Source organism: Nomascus leucogenys, chromosome 4, assembly GCF_006542625.1.
Source record: "Nomascus leucogenys isolate Asia chromosome 4, Asia_NLE_v1, whole genome shotgun sequence".
NCBI classification, from domain to species: domain Eukaryota; kingdom Metazoa; phylum Chordata; class Mammalia; order Primates; family Hylobatidae; genus Nomascus; species Nomascus leucogenys.
This window is the reverse complement of record NC_044384.1, coordinates 17,579,685-17,594,692: the sequence shown is the minus strand read 5'-3', so window position 1 is coordinate 17,594,692 and position 15,008 is coordinate 17,579,685. Positions and strand designations below refer to the sequence as shown.

Below are 15,008 nucleotides of genomic sequence, written 5' to 3'. Positions count from 1 at the left end.
GAAACACACCACAGACACATCACAATATTAGTAGAAGGAATGAATAAGAGATTCTCATTTGATGGAGATCTGAAGCAAGAGTGTTCACCAACAGACTGACAATTCAGAGAGCAATAACTGAATCTATGTTCAATTGCTGATTATGATCTGGTCTGGCTATGAATAAGAGATACTCTTGTTTTGTGATCTTCAAGTCATTCCTGTCTTTTTGCCAGTGATTTTTAATGGCAAATTAATAAATTGCTATTCTGACTTTTTATGTTCATGTTCATTTACTTGGGTAGCATGCATCTATCCTGGGAGAAGACTATTCTTATTATGCTGGGAAGAAACAAGTTTCTACAACCATAGGCCTAAAAGTGAGATCCTAGACCTTGGTTTGTCCACCACAGTAAGTAATCTCAGCTTGTGTGGTGACCTGGAAGGCAAGATACTCCTGCCACTTTGGAAGCCATATCCCAATGATGCTATACTTTCTACAAATAGTGAAGATGGCTATTAAAGTAGCATGTTTTTAACAATGAAAATTCTGTGCTTCATATTTACAGACAATGCTACTAGTCTAACTTTATCAGATTGGCTATACATTTTCCTCTAACAGAAGGTTTCTAACTGGGTAATTTATAATCTCATCATTTTTTTTCCCATTGCATTTGTAAGGTTGCTGGTTAGAAGTAAAGGGAAAATATGTGTTAACAAAAAGAAAAGGTAACTGACATACTATAGGAAAGAAACCCATAACCGGAATTTTAATAGATCTGTGCTTAAATTAAGCAATACAACCATGAAAAGCAATCACAGAAATTTAACAGGCATGCAAATTTCAATTTACATAACAAATAATTATCCAGTGTTATTTGGAAGAAATCTTTCATTTTCACTTGAAGTTTTGTTTGTTTTGCCACAAGAGAGATTAGACGGACTAAAATATTTGCACTAAAAGAATTCCCTTTAGTAACTGAAATGTTTTGAAAAAGACTTTGTCAATATTACTATTATCTATTTTTCATAGTTTTTGTCTAACCTTCTTATAGAAGATAAAATTAAATTTGAATGTAATAAAATCGAAATGGATACCTGATTGACATCTAGCCTCTTCCAGTTCTCCAATCTCCACTCTGAAAGACACAATCAGACACAAGCTCTGATGTTAAGATTTAAAAAAGAATAAATCATTTGATTTTTAGGAGTGGCCAATACTTACGGAAAACATAGGTATTAGAAACGTCTATTTTAAGCCAAGTATGGCAAAGGTGTATTTTTTTAAAGAATTAAAAAAAAAACAAAAAGTAAATATTTGGTGTTTCTTGTGATGATTTATTAAGCTTCTTAAATGTTCACTGGGAGATAATTGTTTCAAAACATCAGAGGCTGAGGAAGGAAAGCCGGAAGTGAAAAAGCACAATGGTAACAACTGTCAGCATTGACAACTCATTACAATCCTGTTCTAGAGAGTTATTGAGGCAATTGATAGAAAGTTAATTAATTCAAGCTTCTCTTTTTTTCTGTGATGGCATTGCTCCCAAAACACTTAAAACTGTAGTTGTGATGTTCCTGTAGTCACTAATCACAAATGTTAACATAGTATATTGAGTTATTATTAAAATTGCCTTCAAAGATAGGCTCATTCTTCCATTTTTCTACACATAAATTCAGAAATTGCATCAAACAGAAATCGAAACAAGTGACTATGAGAGACCAAGTCTTGATTTAATGGCTTTAGGATACACTGCCAAAAGACTTATGAGATATTTGTATAATAAAATTTCATTCAATAAGCTAATTAAAGTTCAAAAATATGTTTCTGACTCTACCAAAAATTCACACTAATCAGTTGATGAAAAAATGCACATTCCTTTTCTCTAAAATGTATGATATTTAATATTCATATGAGAAAAAATACATTTCTTTTATGATGATTCTTGATATGTGATTCTAAAACATCAATTCAATATGAAATCAAATGCCAAAATAAAGGTAAATCTCATAAATACAAACATACATTTACCATACTTTCTATTTTGATCCAATCTAATCCATTTACCACAGAGCAGTCAGAAAGGTAGCTCCTGTGGCAAACTGGAATGTTGGCAATGCTCTAACAGGCTTTAATGATAGAGCACTGCACTCAGAACACACTTCATGCTCTCCTTACCCAGGCTTTGGTGCCTCAAATGATCTACCTCGTTTACCTCTCCAACTCTCAACTCACTGTACTCTGCTCCTAGCTGACAGTGCTCGGCCACATCAGCCTGCCAATTCTGTTCCTCAAACAAGCTACGCTCTTTCTATTTTTTGCCTCTTCATTTGCTATTCCCTCTGCCCGGAACACTCCTGCCCTAACCTTCATATGAATGGCTCCCTCTTATCCTAACTGTGAAGAGATATTCTATTAGCCCACTCTATAAAATGTATCCTGCTCCATAAGGGAAACTTCTAGGATACTGCAAATGTATGGTGAATCTGGATGGAGATTACATGGTATATATATGCAGGTAAAATTCATAAAGCTATACATTTAAAACCAATGCATTTTGCCTCCTTTGCCAAATATCTTAATAAAAATGTGGGGGACTGAGTTAGGCGTGGTACACACCTGTGGTTCCAGCTACTTGGGAGGCTGGGGCAGGAAGATTGCTTGAGCCCAGGAGTTCCAGGCTGTAGTGAGCTACGATTGGCCTGTGAACCTGTGAACAGCTACTACATTCCAGCCCATTCCATTCCTTTAGAGACACAGCAAGAACCTGTCTCTAAGGAGACTGTGGGGGGCAGGGTGGAGAAAGAAGCCCGGTCCTACCTTCTCTTTTATCATATCACCCTAATTTTCTTCATAAAATTATCATAACGTGTAAGTTTTGTTTATAATTGCTTTAATTCTCCTACTAGAATGTTAAGTTCTGAGAAAGCAGGGGCTATCTCAAAGATATGTAGTAGATGAAAAAAAGAGTCCTCTAGCTTCTTTTTCTTTCATGCTTAAATAAATCTGGAAATAATCATGACAGTGTACTGGTTGCACTGTTCTGGCCCTTTGTCAATGTCTCCTCTGTGGATCTGTGATGTGGCATGATGCTCTCCAGTAGCACTTACAAACATATAAGAAATCGCCCTCTGAAAAATGCACCATTACTTACTGAAGACATGCTATTGAGTGCATTATTCACTGTGCTCTTCTGTCTTCATTAGGGCCTAGGGCTGAAATAGCTCAGTGCTACCTCTTGCTTTTTATCTAATAGAGATATCTTGTAGGTAGTGTGATTTTATAACTGATAGTATGTACTTTGGGTTGAAAAATCTCAATCAAACTGATTATTTACCTCTACGAAACCTTAAATTTCCTCTTATTTAATTTTTATTTACTCTACCTCACATTCATATTAATAAATTAATAAAAGAACATCAAAAGTTCAGTTTATCAGTTTAGACATTTAGAAAGTCTAGTTATTAGCAGTGGTGTGCTGGGAAGGGTTCAACAAATGGCTCTGTGAGAAGAGAAAAACCAACAACCCCTTGCAGTGTTTCTATAGAAATAGTAATGGCACAAATGTCAAAATGAGGGATTTACAACTAAAATTTGAAAAGTGATTTCTTAAAAATTTAAACTTTGTTCTTATTTTAAGAGGTTGTATTTATAAACACAGTAAAGAAATGCTTGTACCTTTCAAAAATGCATCATCAAATTGCTGAGCTGATACTCTTTGGGGATACTTGATTCCAGCTCCCCAAGTGACTAAAGGAGTTAAAGTCTCTGAAGGATGACCAGCCCCATGGGAACCTACAAATAAGATACCAATAATGAGACAAATGTAGAAGAACTAACTTACAACTAAATATTTTTTAAAATAGTTTGTTTTAAAGAGTTGATCCACATATAGTTAATTCTAGTGACTACATTACCAAATGGTTACAACCTTTTATGGCAATTAGTTTGACAATATTCCTATAAAGCGAGTTAGAGAAACAACAACAAACAGGCAAAAAGTAAAACCAAAAACCAGAATGCCTGCTGAGTAACTATGGTTGAAAGAACAGAAATAATAACAATAAGACATGGAAGAAATGTTGCTGCTGCCAGAGCAGCACTGCAGACAGAAAGAACAGAGAGCTCCCTTGGGCAGTAACTACCCAAGCTCGGTGCAAGCAGTAGAGACTAAGTCTGTTCTGGAGAAGATGGCAAGGTCTCTGGGTCCTTTTCTTCCAGGCCACTCTGGCAGGTAGAGCCAAAAGAAGTCCTTTATAAAGTGGAACTCAAATTACTAGAAATCCATATTGTGATCTGGGGACAAATCTCATCTTTGCTTTATTTTGTTCTCTGTGCACACACTGCATTTGCCTTGGGAATCTCACAGGGTGCACAGGCTTATCCGGGACAGAATTTCAGCAGCCCTTGGTCCCTCAGTAATACCATCTTCACATCACTCCCTTTGCCATTATATACAGTTAATTCTCTGTAGATAAATAATAGTTACTTTTTATTTTCTTCCCCACTTTTCTCTAGTTTCTCATTTGTAAATGAGAATATATTTGTTTTTTAGTTAGAGAAAATATTTTTTATATAAGATCAGTTGTTTTTTAGGCTAACATTTTAAGCACAGAATTATGTGCTAGAAACTTTGTATACAGCAAGACATCTAATCCTCTCAACATCATAAAATATTTGCCAGCTACATTTATACTACTTTAATTGTAAGGCACATATCAATTAAGGACACACTAACCCCAGTCTGTCATTCCATGGTCAGAGGTAAAGATAAATGCTGTTTTTCCATCATTTCCATAGAAATGGTTAAACATAGACACGATTTCTTTAACTCCATCATCAACTTTTTTAATATTGTCCTTGTAGTCTCTATTTGTAAAGAAACAGAGGAACAAATTAAATTAATTTGGAGAAATCAAATTTATTCAATGTGGATTCATTACATTCAAAATCAGTAACTTCTGAAATGCTTTTAGATTTCATCTTTAATATTTTAGAATCAGAGCACTCTAGATTGTTGAAATAATTTTTTTCTCCTTTTAATGAAGCAAAATAACCCAAAATAGTTTTCAAAGATAGTTTAAAAGGAGGGGACTGATTAACAAATATATTTTAATAAACCCTTTTTAGGTCCTAAATGAGATAGATGACTTTCATGTCTCTCACTCTTTTTTTTTTTTTTTTTTTTTTTTTTTTTTTTTTTTTTTTTGAGACGGAGTGTCGCTCTGTTGCCCAGGCTGGAGTGCAGTGGCACGATCTCGGCTCACTGCAAGCTCCACCTCCCGGGTTCACGCCATTCTCCTGCCTCAGCCTCTCTGAGTAGCTGGGACTACAGGCGCCCGCCACCACGCCCGGCTAATTTTTTGTATTTTTAGTAGAGATGGAGTTTCACCGTGGTTTCGATCTCCTGACCTCGTGATCTGCCCGCCTCGGCCTCCCAAAGTGCTGGGATTACAAGCGTGAGCCACCGCGCCCGGCCATGTCTCTCACTCTTACTACATACATAAACTATACTGTTTGGCCACATTAAAAGTATCATTTCAAGTATAGAATATTTTCATTCCCTAAAGTGCTTTTGATATAAAATATAATATCACGTTTTGAACACATTATATTTAAGACTGCCACACAACTGAACAAGGTTCATTCGATACAAATATTCCTCAATTACAATGTTTAAGAAGGGGATTGTGAGGTATACATTACTGGCAGCTAACCCAATAGGCTTTACAGCCACTGTTAGGCTAATTTAAACCAAACGCAAAATAAGAAATAAAAGTATGACATAGTATCTTCCTTTTACTTATGGTCTTCAAAAGTGAGAAAAATATTTGCTGTTATATATAAGGAGTGTTACTGAACTATGGTATACAAAAATTTATACAATTTATTTGCTAGATACAATGCTAATTAAAGGGAATACACAAGGAATAAATAATTACATCTTTTGGTGATACAAAAGTTAATACCATAAAATGCTTTATATTTTCAAGATTCACTGAAAATATTTCTAAAATATATAGATATTTTAGATAATTTTTTTTCTCTGCTTCAGTAAATGAAGATTATGAAATACGTACAGGATATATTTTACTTATATTAATGTGCCATCTGGATACAGCACATATGATTTAAACCACTATATCAGAAATCTCATATAATCCAGAACTTAATAAACATTACAGTAGTTATTTAAAATATTAGCTCTGTTGTTATAATTCCAAAGAAAATGTTATAATAAAAAGTTCAATAGAATAGCTGTTTCCCCTAAAAAATACAATTAAATACAACATTAAATTACCTCGAGGATGGTCGATGAGCATGTCCATTTGTATCTATTCCTAATAAATGTAAGAAGAAAACTATTTTCTCTTCATTTATTTTAGAAAACAAAGACTGGTTGTTTCTGGCATGATGAAAGAAGTCCTACATGTAACAAATCAGTTAAAAATATTTAGTTCATTTGTTTTATTTTAAAAATAATACTGATGAAAACATTTAAATTTATGCATAAGTACAAAATTAAATTATCTCACGTTGTTTAAATCTGTGCTCAAGACCTACCAACACAATGTCTTTGCTATCAGTTCAGACATCTATGTTCAAATAATGAGTTAGCTGTTTTCTCTGTTATAAGGCCAAAAAAAGGTGTTAGAAAGGGGATCATAATTTCATAGAGATCTCATAATGTTGTTAATCCCACATCTAACTTAATAAAATACAGCAGATTGAAGACCTATTTTGGCAAGAGTCAAAAATAATATAGTAATAGTGTTACCAGTTTAAGAATAATTTTTTTTAAATATTTCAGAACTGGACCACTTTTCATTGTCCTGTGTACTACCAACCTAGTCCAACTGTAATCTCTAATTTAGAACATTGCAAATAGCCTCCTAATTACTTCCTTTGCCCCAGCTAGAATGTGTTCTTCAAATCATGTAACAGAAAAGCAACCAATTAATAAAATACTACTTGGCAGGATGAGGCTGGGAATAATTAATTAAAATAAAATTTGAAGATTATTATGCTAATTTAATAATGATAAACTAGATTCATAAACCCTTCTAAGGCAAATGATTCACCCTGTATTCACATATGCATGAACATGGGTGCAAAACTATGAAGACTACTTTGAAAATTATTTTAAATAAGTTAACAGGCTATCCAAAATACATCTTTGTTGTTCACATAAATGCCTTTAGCTGTAAAAGATGTTAACTTTTAACAAGATATGTTTAACTTTTCAACAAATGTCTGACGTATTTTGGTATTTTTTTCAAATAATTCTTCATTACTATGTTAAAAAATACAAATGGTGCAATTAGAGAAACTAGCTATTCAAGAATAGAAATAAATTAATATAATATATAACCTGCTATCATCCTTCTCAAAAGTATAAAATTGCCCCCTAACTTTTATATACATTCTACTTAACCCCTAAGAAAATTTAAATCTAGATAAAAAGAATAAGCTCTTTAAAAGAATTAAAAGTTAAACACATAATTGAAAGCTGACAAAAGCAAAAAACTGAGCAAATGACTTGAATTACATCTATAATTTGTTCTATGGCTGGTACAATATATTCAGCTACGTAATCCTTTCTTGGAGCTAGATGTGCCTATCCTATCCTTTCTTGCAGCTAGATGTGCCTTTGTGGTTTTGGCCAATGAGATTTAAGTCAAACATTTCATTCATAAAGCTATGGATCTAAGGCTTTTTGAAATAAATATAATTCAGTAGGAAAGAAAGTCCTTTTTTATTCTTCATATTGTTGACCTACAACACCAACATAAGGGCGGGAACTCCAAGGTTATCTTGGGTCATGACATAACTTTGAAGATAAAACTCACGCTCTGAAGTTAGAGGAAAACTTTAGGAGACTAAGTGTCAGTGATACTGTAGAACCACTATAGCATCCTGGACTGCATCAGTGCTCAGCTGCCTACTGCTGGCATTATCTTTACTAAGATAGAAGTAAACTTTTAAGTTATTTTTTTCCCTATTACACAGGTATGATCTAATCTAAGTTAATATACTTATTCATGTACCAAACAATTCCCTGATAGGAATTTGTTGCTGTTGTTGAGACAGAGTCTCTATCGCCCAGGCTGGGGTGCAGCAGCACAATCTTGGCTCACTGCAACCTCTGTCTCCTGGGTTCAAGCGATTCTCTTGCCTCAGCCTCCTGAGTACCTGGGATTACAGACATGCACCACCATGCTCGGCTAATTTTTTTGTATTTTTAGTAGAGACAGGGTATCACCATGTTGGCTAGGCTGGTCTCAAACTCCTGGCCTCAAGTGATTCACCCACCTCAGCCTCCCGAAGTGCTGGGATTACAGGCGTGAGCCACCACGCCCAGCCTCTGATAGGGGTTTAAAGTTAACAGTGTGAAAAAGTGAGTATCTCTGCCAACAAGATGTATATTGAAGGGGAATAAGTCAATGTATGAACAGTTATAGTATAGCACAATAAAGTATTAAGGGAATATAGAGGAGGGTTATCTAAGTCGAACTGGAAATAGGGTAAAGCAAAGAGAAGTCACAGAAGACCTAATAGAGAAGATGATACACGAACTGAGTTTTTTAAAGTAAATAGATTCAAACCAGGCAAACCTTTGAGGCCATTATACTAAGTGAAATAAGCCAATCACAAAGACATAGACTGTATGATTCCACTTATGATATAAGGTGCCTAGAGTAGTCAAATGCATGGAAATAGAAAGTAGAATGGTGTTTGCCAGGGGTTGGGGGAGGGGGAAATGAAGAGTTATTTTTTTGTTTTTTTGATTTTTTGTTTGTTTGTTTTTGAGACAGAGTCTCACTCTGTCGCCAGGCTGGAGTGCAATGGCGTGATCTCAGCTCACTGCAACTTCTGCCTCCCAGGTTCAAGCGATTCTCCTGCCTCAGCCTCCCGAGCAGCTGGGACTACAGGCAGATGCCACCATGCCCGGCTAATTTTTGTATTTTTAGTAGAGACAGGGTTTCACCATGTTGGCCAGGATGGTCTCAATCTCTTGACAGCGTGATCCACCCACCTCAGCCTCCCAAAGTGCTGGGATTACAGGCGTGAGCCACAGCACCTGGCCAGAGTTATTGTTTAATGGGTACAGAGTTTGTTTTGCAAGATGAAATATTCTAGAGATTATTAGCTGCACAACAACGTGAATATACTTAACACTACTAAATTACAGATGCTCCTCACTTACAATGGGGTTATATCCCAATAAACCCATCCTAAATTGAAACTATTGTAAGTCAAAAATGCATGTAATATACCTGTTACAGGTAGTTAGACAGGCATGAGTGGGGCAAGGGAGAGGTCTTCCCCAACCATTAGGAATGTCGGGTGATGATTCAGCAATTATCCCACTGCCTCTCTAAAAGTGGTAGATTGGCAGCTGGCACCAGGGAGAGGCCATTTCCTGATGGTCCACACTTGCTGCACTAAAGTGTTAACTGAATGCAAGCACCAGAGAGATGCAACTTCTCGGGCATGTGCATTAATAGACCAAATGGCGTAGTATGCCCGTCAGAGGGCACTCTACCAGAAAAGGAAAGAAAGCCTCAGATAAGTATGTGTACAACTTTCTAAACACACTATGCATGCTCACCTCCCAAGGTTAAGGAGGACACTGTGCATGCGGGCGCCTCACCCCAAGGGAAGAATCATGGAAAGGGGCCAGCCTATAAAGTCCTAGGATCAAGATTAAACACTGCACTTGACCTCGGTGTTCACTTTGGACTCTTCTAGGCATACTTTCCTTTCTTTCCTGTTCTAAAGTTTTTGTAAATAAACTTCCACTGCTGCTTTGGTCTATTCTTCTGCCTTATGACCCCCAGTCGAAGTTTTTCTTCTAGGGAGGTAAGAATTGAAGTTGCTGCAGATCCTTACAGATTTGTTGCCGCTAATTCAGATACCTTGCTCCAGTAACATACGTAACCTACCAAACATCATAGCTTAGCCTGGCCTACTGTCAACAAAGAGTCAAACTCTATAAAATATTTGAAGAGATTTATTCTGAGCCAAATATGAGTGGCTATGGCCCATGACAGTGCTCAGGAGATCTTGAGAATATGTGCTCAAGGTGGTCGGGGTGCAGCTTGGTTTTATACATTTTGGGCAGACATGAGACTTCAACCAAATATATTTAAGAAATACATTGGTTTGGTCCAGAAAGGCAGGACAACTCAAAGTGGGGATTGGGGGGAAATTTAAAAATGTTCTGGTTGGCAATTGGTTTAATTTCTCTAAAGACTTGGGACCAAAAGAAAGGAATGTCTGGGTTAAGATAAGAGATTGTGGAATCCGAAGTTCTTATTTGCGAGGAACCCTTCAGATAGTAGGCTTCAGAGAGAATAGGTTGTAAAATGTTACTTATTAGACTTTAAGGTCTGTGTTGACGTTAATGCCAGAGAGGTATAATGAGGCATATCCAACACCCACTTCCCCTTATGGCCTGAATCAGTCTCTCAGGTTACATTTTAAAAGCGCCCTGGCTGAGAAAGTCCCTTGAGATGGTTGGGGGTTGCAGGGGAGGTGCTTAGAATTTTATTTTTGGTTTACACTACCTTCAACATGCTGGGAACATTTACGTTAGCCTACAGTTAGGCAAAATCATCTAACATAAAGCCTATTTTTTAATAAAGTGTTGATAATGTGAAATAAGTGAGATAATAATTACTATCTCATGTAATTTTGAATACTATACTGAAAGTAAAAAACAAAATGGTTGTATGGGTACTCAGTGTCCGGTTTATACTAAATATGTATTGCTTTTGCACTAGTGGAAAGTCAAAAGAATCCTAAGTTAAACCATTGTTAAGCTGGGGACTGTCTGCAAACACTTAAAATGCTTAAGATAGTAAATTCTGTATTTTGCATATATATATATATATATATATATTTATTTATTTATTTTTTTTTTTTTTTACCACAATTACAAAAAAACAGGTGAGTAGAAAACTGCATGGATCTGGAAACTGTTCGGCTTGAATTAAGCATGAGTCTCTAGCCAGGACATGAAGTTCAAGTAAAACACTTAACTCACTCTCTAGCCTCTTCTGAGACCTGGCTCCCAGGCAGTCCTCCTGCCACACTAACCTCCCTTCTTTCACTTCCTCAAGTCCATTATGCTGGCTCTTGACCAAGATTTACATAATGCTGTTGGCCTGCAATACCTTTCCATACCAATCCATCCCTATCCATTTCTTTGTCTCCTATACTTGTTCAGAGATTATCTCAAACCTCTTAGCCTTCCCCTAACTACCCAGTACAGATTAGAATTTTCTGAAGATATATTCTTGGTCTGTATTTTTCCTTCACATCACTTACCAATGCTGATGACTTCACATTTTCATTATAACTTGGTTAATCTACCATATTTTATGAAGAAGTCATGTGCAAATCTTTTTGTCTGTTCACTACCGTGTCAAGACTAGTAGTGTTGAAATAAAGAAAGGAAGAAAGACATGAAAATCAGGCCAGCTACCAGCTATGTATGTACATTCACAAGGAATCAATTCCATGATTTTGGAGGGATTTTAGCTACACATATGAAATTAGAAGCCAAAGGCTTTCATGCAGATATTAATATTAGTACATTAAGTTAAGAAGTGATGACTAGCAAAATAATTTGCTAATCATTTTCTTAAAGAGATTTTATTTAAGTTGAAAGTTTTCCCTGTTGACAAAAGTATATATTAAAAGTAAAAAGAAAATTTCAAGGGAAAAGACCCTTGGAAAAAAATAGGGTTTAGCAATGAATTTTACAGCACTTAATTTCTGCTAAGCAAATACAAAGAAAAAGGGAGATATATACTAAGGAGTACATTTACAAACAAACAAAAATGGGTATATCATGGAGAAGTCCACAAAGTCAGTTCAAAAGACATTACTAGAAAAAAGAAGTGCCAATCAAAGCTTCTTATAATGGATGAATTATGAGTTGTTATTTGGAGATGAGGAATAACGCACTGGTAAAAGAAGAGAGCCAATGTCCATAATTGAGATTTTCACACACTTTTTGAGAATATAAATTATATTGTATTCCTCATGAAACTATGATATTGTCACTATAAAATGTTCAAAAAACTCTAGTACTTAAAGAAACCATAGATTTTTATTATGATCAATTTGCTAATTTGTTTTTGCCTATATAATCTGCTTATCTAATTTTTCTTTAAAGTATAATTTTTTTAAAAAAATCATCCACTTTGTTATTATAAATGTATTACATTTGAACAGCATTTTCCCAAAGGCTTTCTACATCTCACATGGTCCATTACTACAAGAGACTGATTCCATGGTCAATGAAAGATCAAAATTTACCCAGGATGAATCATAAACTAGAAACGAAAAACAGGTTTCCTAAATCCTAATCTAGCGCTCATTTTACTAATAGAAACAAAGAAGTTTAAAACTTCTCTTGTTTATTTAGAATGTGTAATTTTTTAGAATTAAATCTTAGAATTCAGAACAGTGTGCTACAATACAGAACTTTCAAAGCTCGTGAAAACAGAAAAAACGTGAGATACAGTCTCCAATACTTCAGGTAAAAATATGCTTTTTGTATATTAACCACTCAATAGCACAAACCTTAACATTATCAAAAACCCACGTATCCAGTTTTGTTGCATCTTGAGCACCAAAATCCTCTCTTTCAGCATCATAACTATATGTATAAACGTGGTCTCCACTAGCACCTGAAAAGAAAATTTGGAAAAAATAATCTTTTTACAAAATCTTTTAAACTATCACAAAATATGAGCTAGTCATTCACAGATTTTTCTGAGTAACCAGAATTTTCACAAAGCAGTGTTCATTATGATGGGGAAGAGAAAAATGGAAGGAACGATTAACATTTATTTATGTTATGTGCTATGGACCATGCTACATACTTTATTCTATTGCTTTTTGTCATCAAAAATAACATATTTTAATTTCGCAGATTCATTATATGTTAATTAACACACCAAAATCACAACTGTAACAAGCAATATAACAAAAATAAGGACAATATTTGTCTCCCTTCAAGGATTAAACTATTCAAAACATGTGTGCCCCTTGGAATGCTACAATCTAAAATAGATGATGTGTGGTGTACAAACCTTCTTAACATAAGAAGAAAATTCAAATATTTCACTTCTCTTATTCATAAACTATGCGTATTTTTCTCAACTTATAAGAGAATAAACATTGCTTATTGCCAAAGAGTTTGAAGGGGTCAACAGATATGATAATCTCATACATTTGCATGACTGTATTAAGAATCTAATCAGTTTAGTGAACTTCTGAGTTTGATAGGCTCCTGCAGGTAATAAGAAAGAGATACGGCCAGCGTGGTGGCTCACACCTGTAATCCCTGTATTTTGGGAGGCCGAGGCATGTGGATCACCTGAGGTCGGGAATTCGAGACCAGCCTGGCTAACGTGATGAAACCCCATCTCTACTAAAAATAGAAAAAAAATTAGCTGGGTGTGGTGGTGTGCGCCTGTAATCCCAGCTACTCAGGGGGCTGACACAGAAGAATCACTTGAACCAAAGAGGTGGAGGTTGCAGTGAGCTGAGATCGTGCCATTGCACTCCAGCCTGGGCAACAAGGGCAAAACTCCATCTCAAAAAAACAAAAACAAAAAGAGAGAGAGATATAGATATAATAAAGTAATACATTCTTTATAGCACCAGTTCAGCTCTAATGACCCTATTCCACAGCTCAGCCATTCTACTTCATACATCCCAAATAAAAAGGTCTGACTGGGTTTGTTGTTTACTATAAGATATGGAACATTAGACTATCTCTAATTCAATTACTGGTCCTGTCCCATCCATTGTAGCCAGAAATAGGAATGTTAGTTTGATAAGCCATAGCAACTTAATCCACCCTTACCACCACCAGCTCCCAAAAAAACTAAACTGCTTTCCAAAGAAGGCAACATATAAATGGCAAACAGTTTGGGGCTTTTTGGTCCGCCCAGTATAATAATGTTCTATGACTATCATCTGTAAAATTCTCAATATATATTTTGCTTCCTGGACACATAATAATCTTCAATAGTTCCCATTATTTTAATTACACTCATGACTAAGTATGTTACAAATCCTTTCTGATAAGTGAAATGATCAATCATTCTGCTCCCACTTAAAAGCATTTAATGACATGTAATTCATCCAACTGATTTTGGAAAATAATATAAATGAGTTTTCTAATTAAGAGATGTCCCAATATTTGCAGAATCATGCATATAAATAACAAATCTAAATGCTACATTCAATATATTAAATATCAATTTAAATAAATTATATATTAAATGCCATATATATCAAATGCCAAAACATATGGCATATTCAATGTATTAAAATAGGAATCATAACTACACATTTTAACACTTAAATCTTTTTTTTTTTTTTTTTTTGAGATAGGGTGTTGCTCTGTTGCCCAGGCTGGAGTGCAGTGGCATAATCATGGCTCACTGCAGCCTCAACATCCCAGGCTCTCAAGCACTCTTCCCACCTCAGCCACCTGAGTAGTTGGGACTACAGGCACATGCCACCACACTCAGCTAATTTTTTGTTTGTTGTAGAGATATGGGTCTCACCTTGTTGCCCAGACTAGTCTCCAACTCCTGAGCTCAAGTGATCCACCTGCCTCAGCCTCCCAAAGTGCTGAGATTACAGGTGTAAGCCACTGTGCCCAGCCAATGTTTAAATCTTTATATGAATATCTACTAACTTTTAAAATGATTTACCAAAGTATAATGAACCACACCTCAACATCATCATTTATAATGAAGTTATGTGAAAAGTGCTATGCTAAATATTTCACATGAATTACATAATTTGATTATAAATCTATGAGACAGAAACTAATATTATCACATTTTACGAAAAGGAAATTGAAGCTCAGAGAGGCTATATAAATTGCTCAAGGTTATATAGCTGTTAAGTGATAGCGCTACATACCATTTAATTGAATCCAAAATACTATCTAACTGTATGATGTGCCAATATTTCAAGTATAACTAAGAAGGAA

The 15,008-nt window shown here is 35.3% G+C and overlaps 1 protein-coding gene across 1 annotated transcript in view; it reads right to left on the bottom strand.

Moving 5' to 3' along the window:
- PIGN (phosphatidylinositol glycan anchor biosynthesis class N) overlaps nt 1–15,008 on the bottom strand; it is a 141,407-nt gene that overhangs the window by 95,516 nt on the left and 30,883 nt on the right. The window contains exons 6-10 of the mRNA XM_030810307.1: nt 12,575–12,681; nt 6,279–6,403; nt 4,716–4,846; nt 3,656–3,772; nt 1,078–1,118 (exon numbers count right to left, since the gene is read on the bottom strand). Of these exons, the coding sequence (XP_030666167.1) occupies nt 1,078–1,118; nt 3,656–3,772; nt 4,716–4,846; nt 6,279–6,403; nt 12,575–12,681 (521 nt within the window). The remainder of the gene's footprint in view (nt 1–1,077; nt 1,119–3,655; nt 3,773–4,715; nt 4,847–6,278; nt 6,404–12,574; nt 12,682–15,008) is intronic.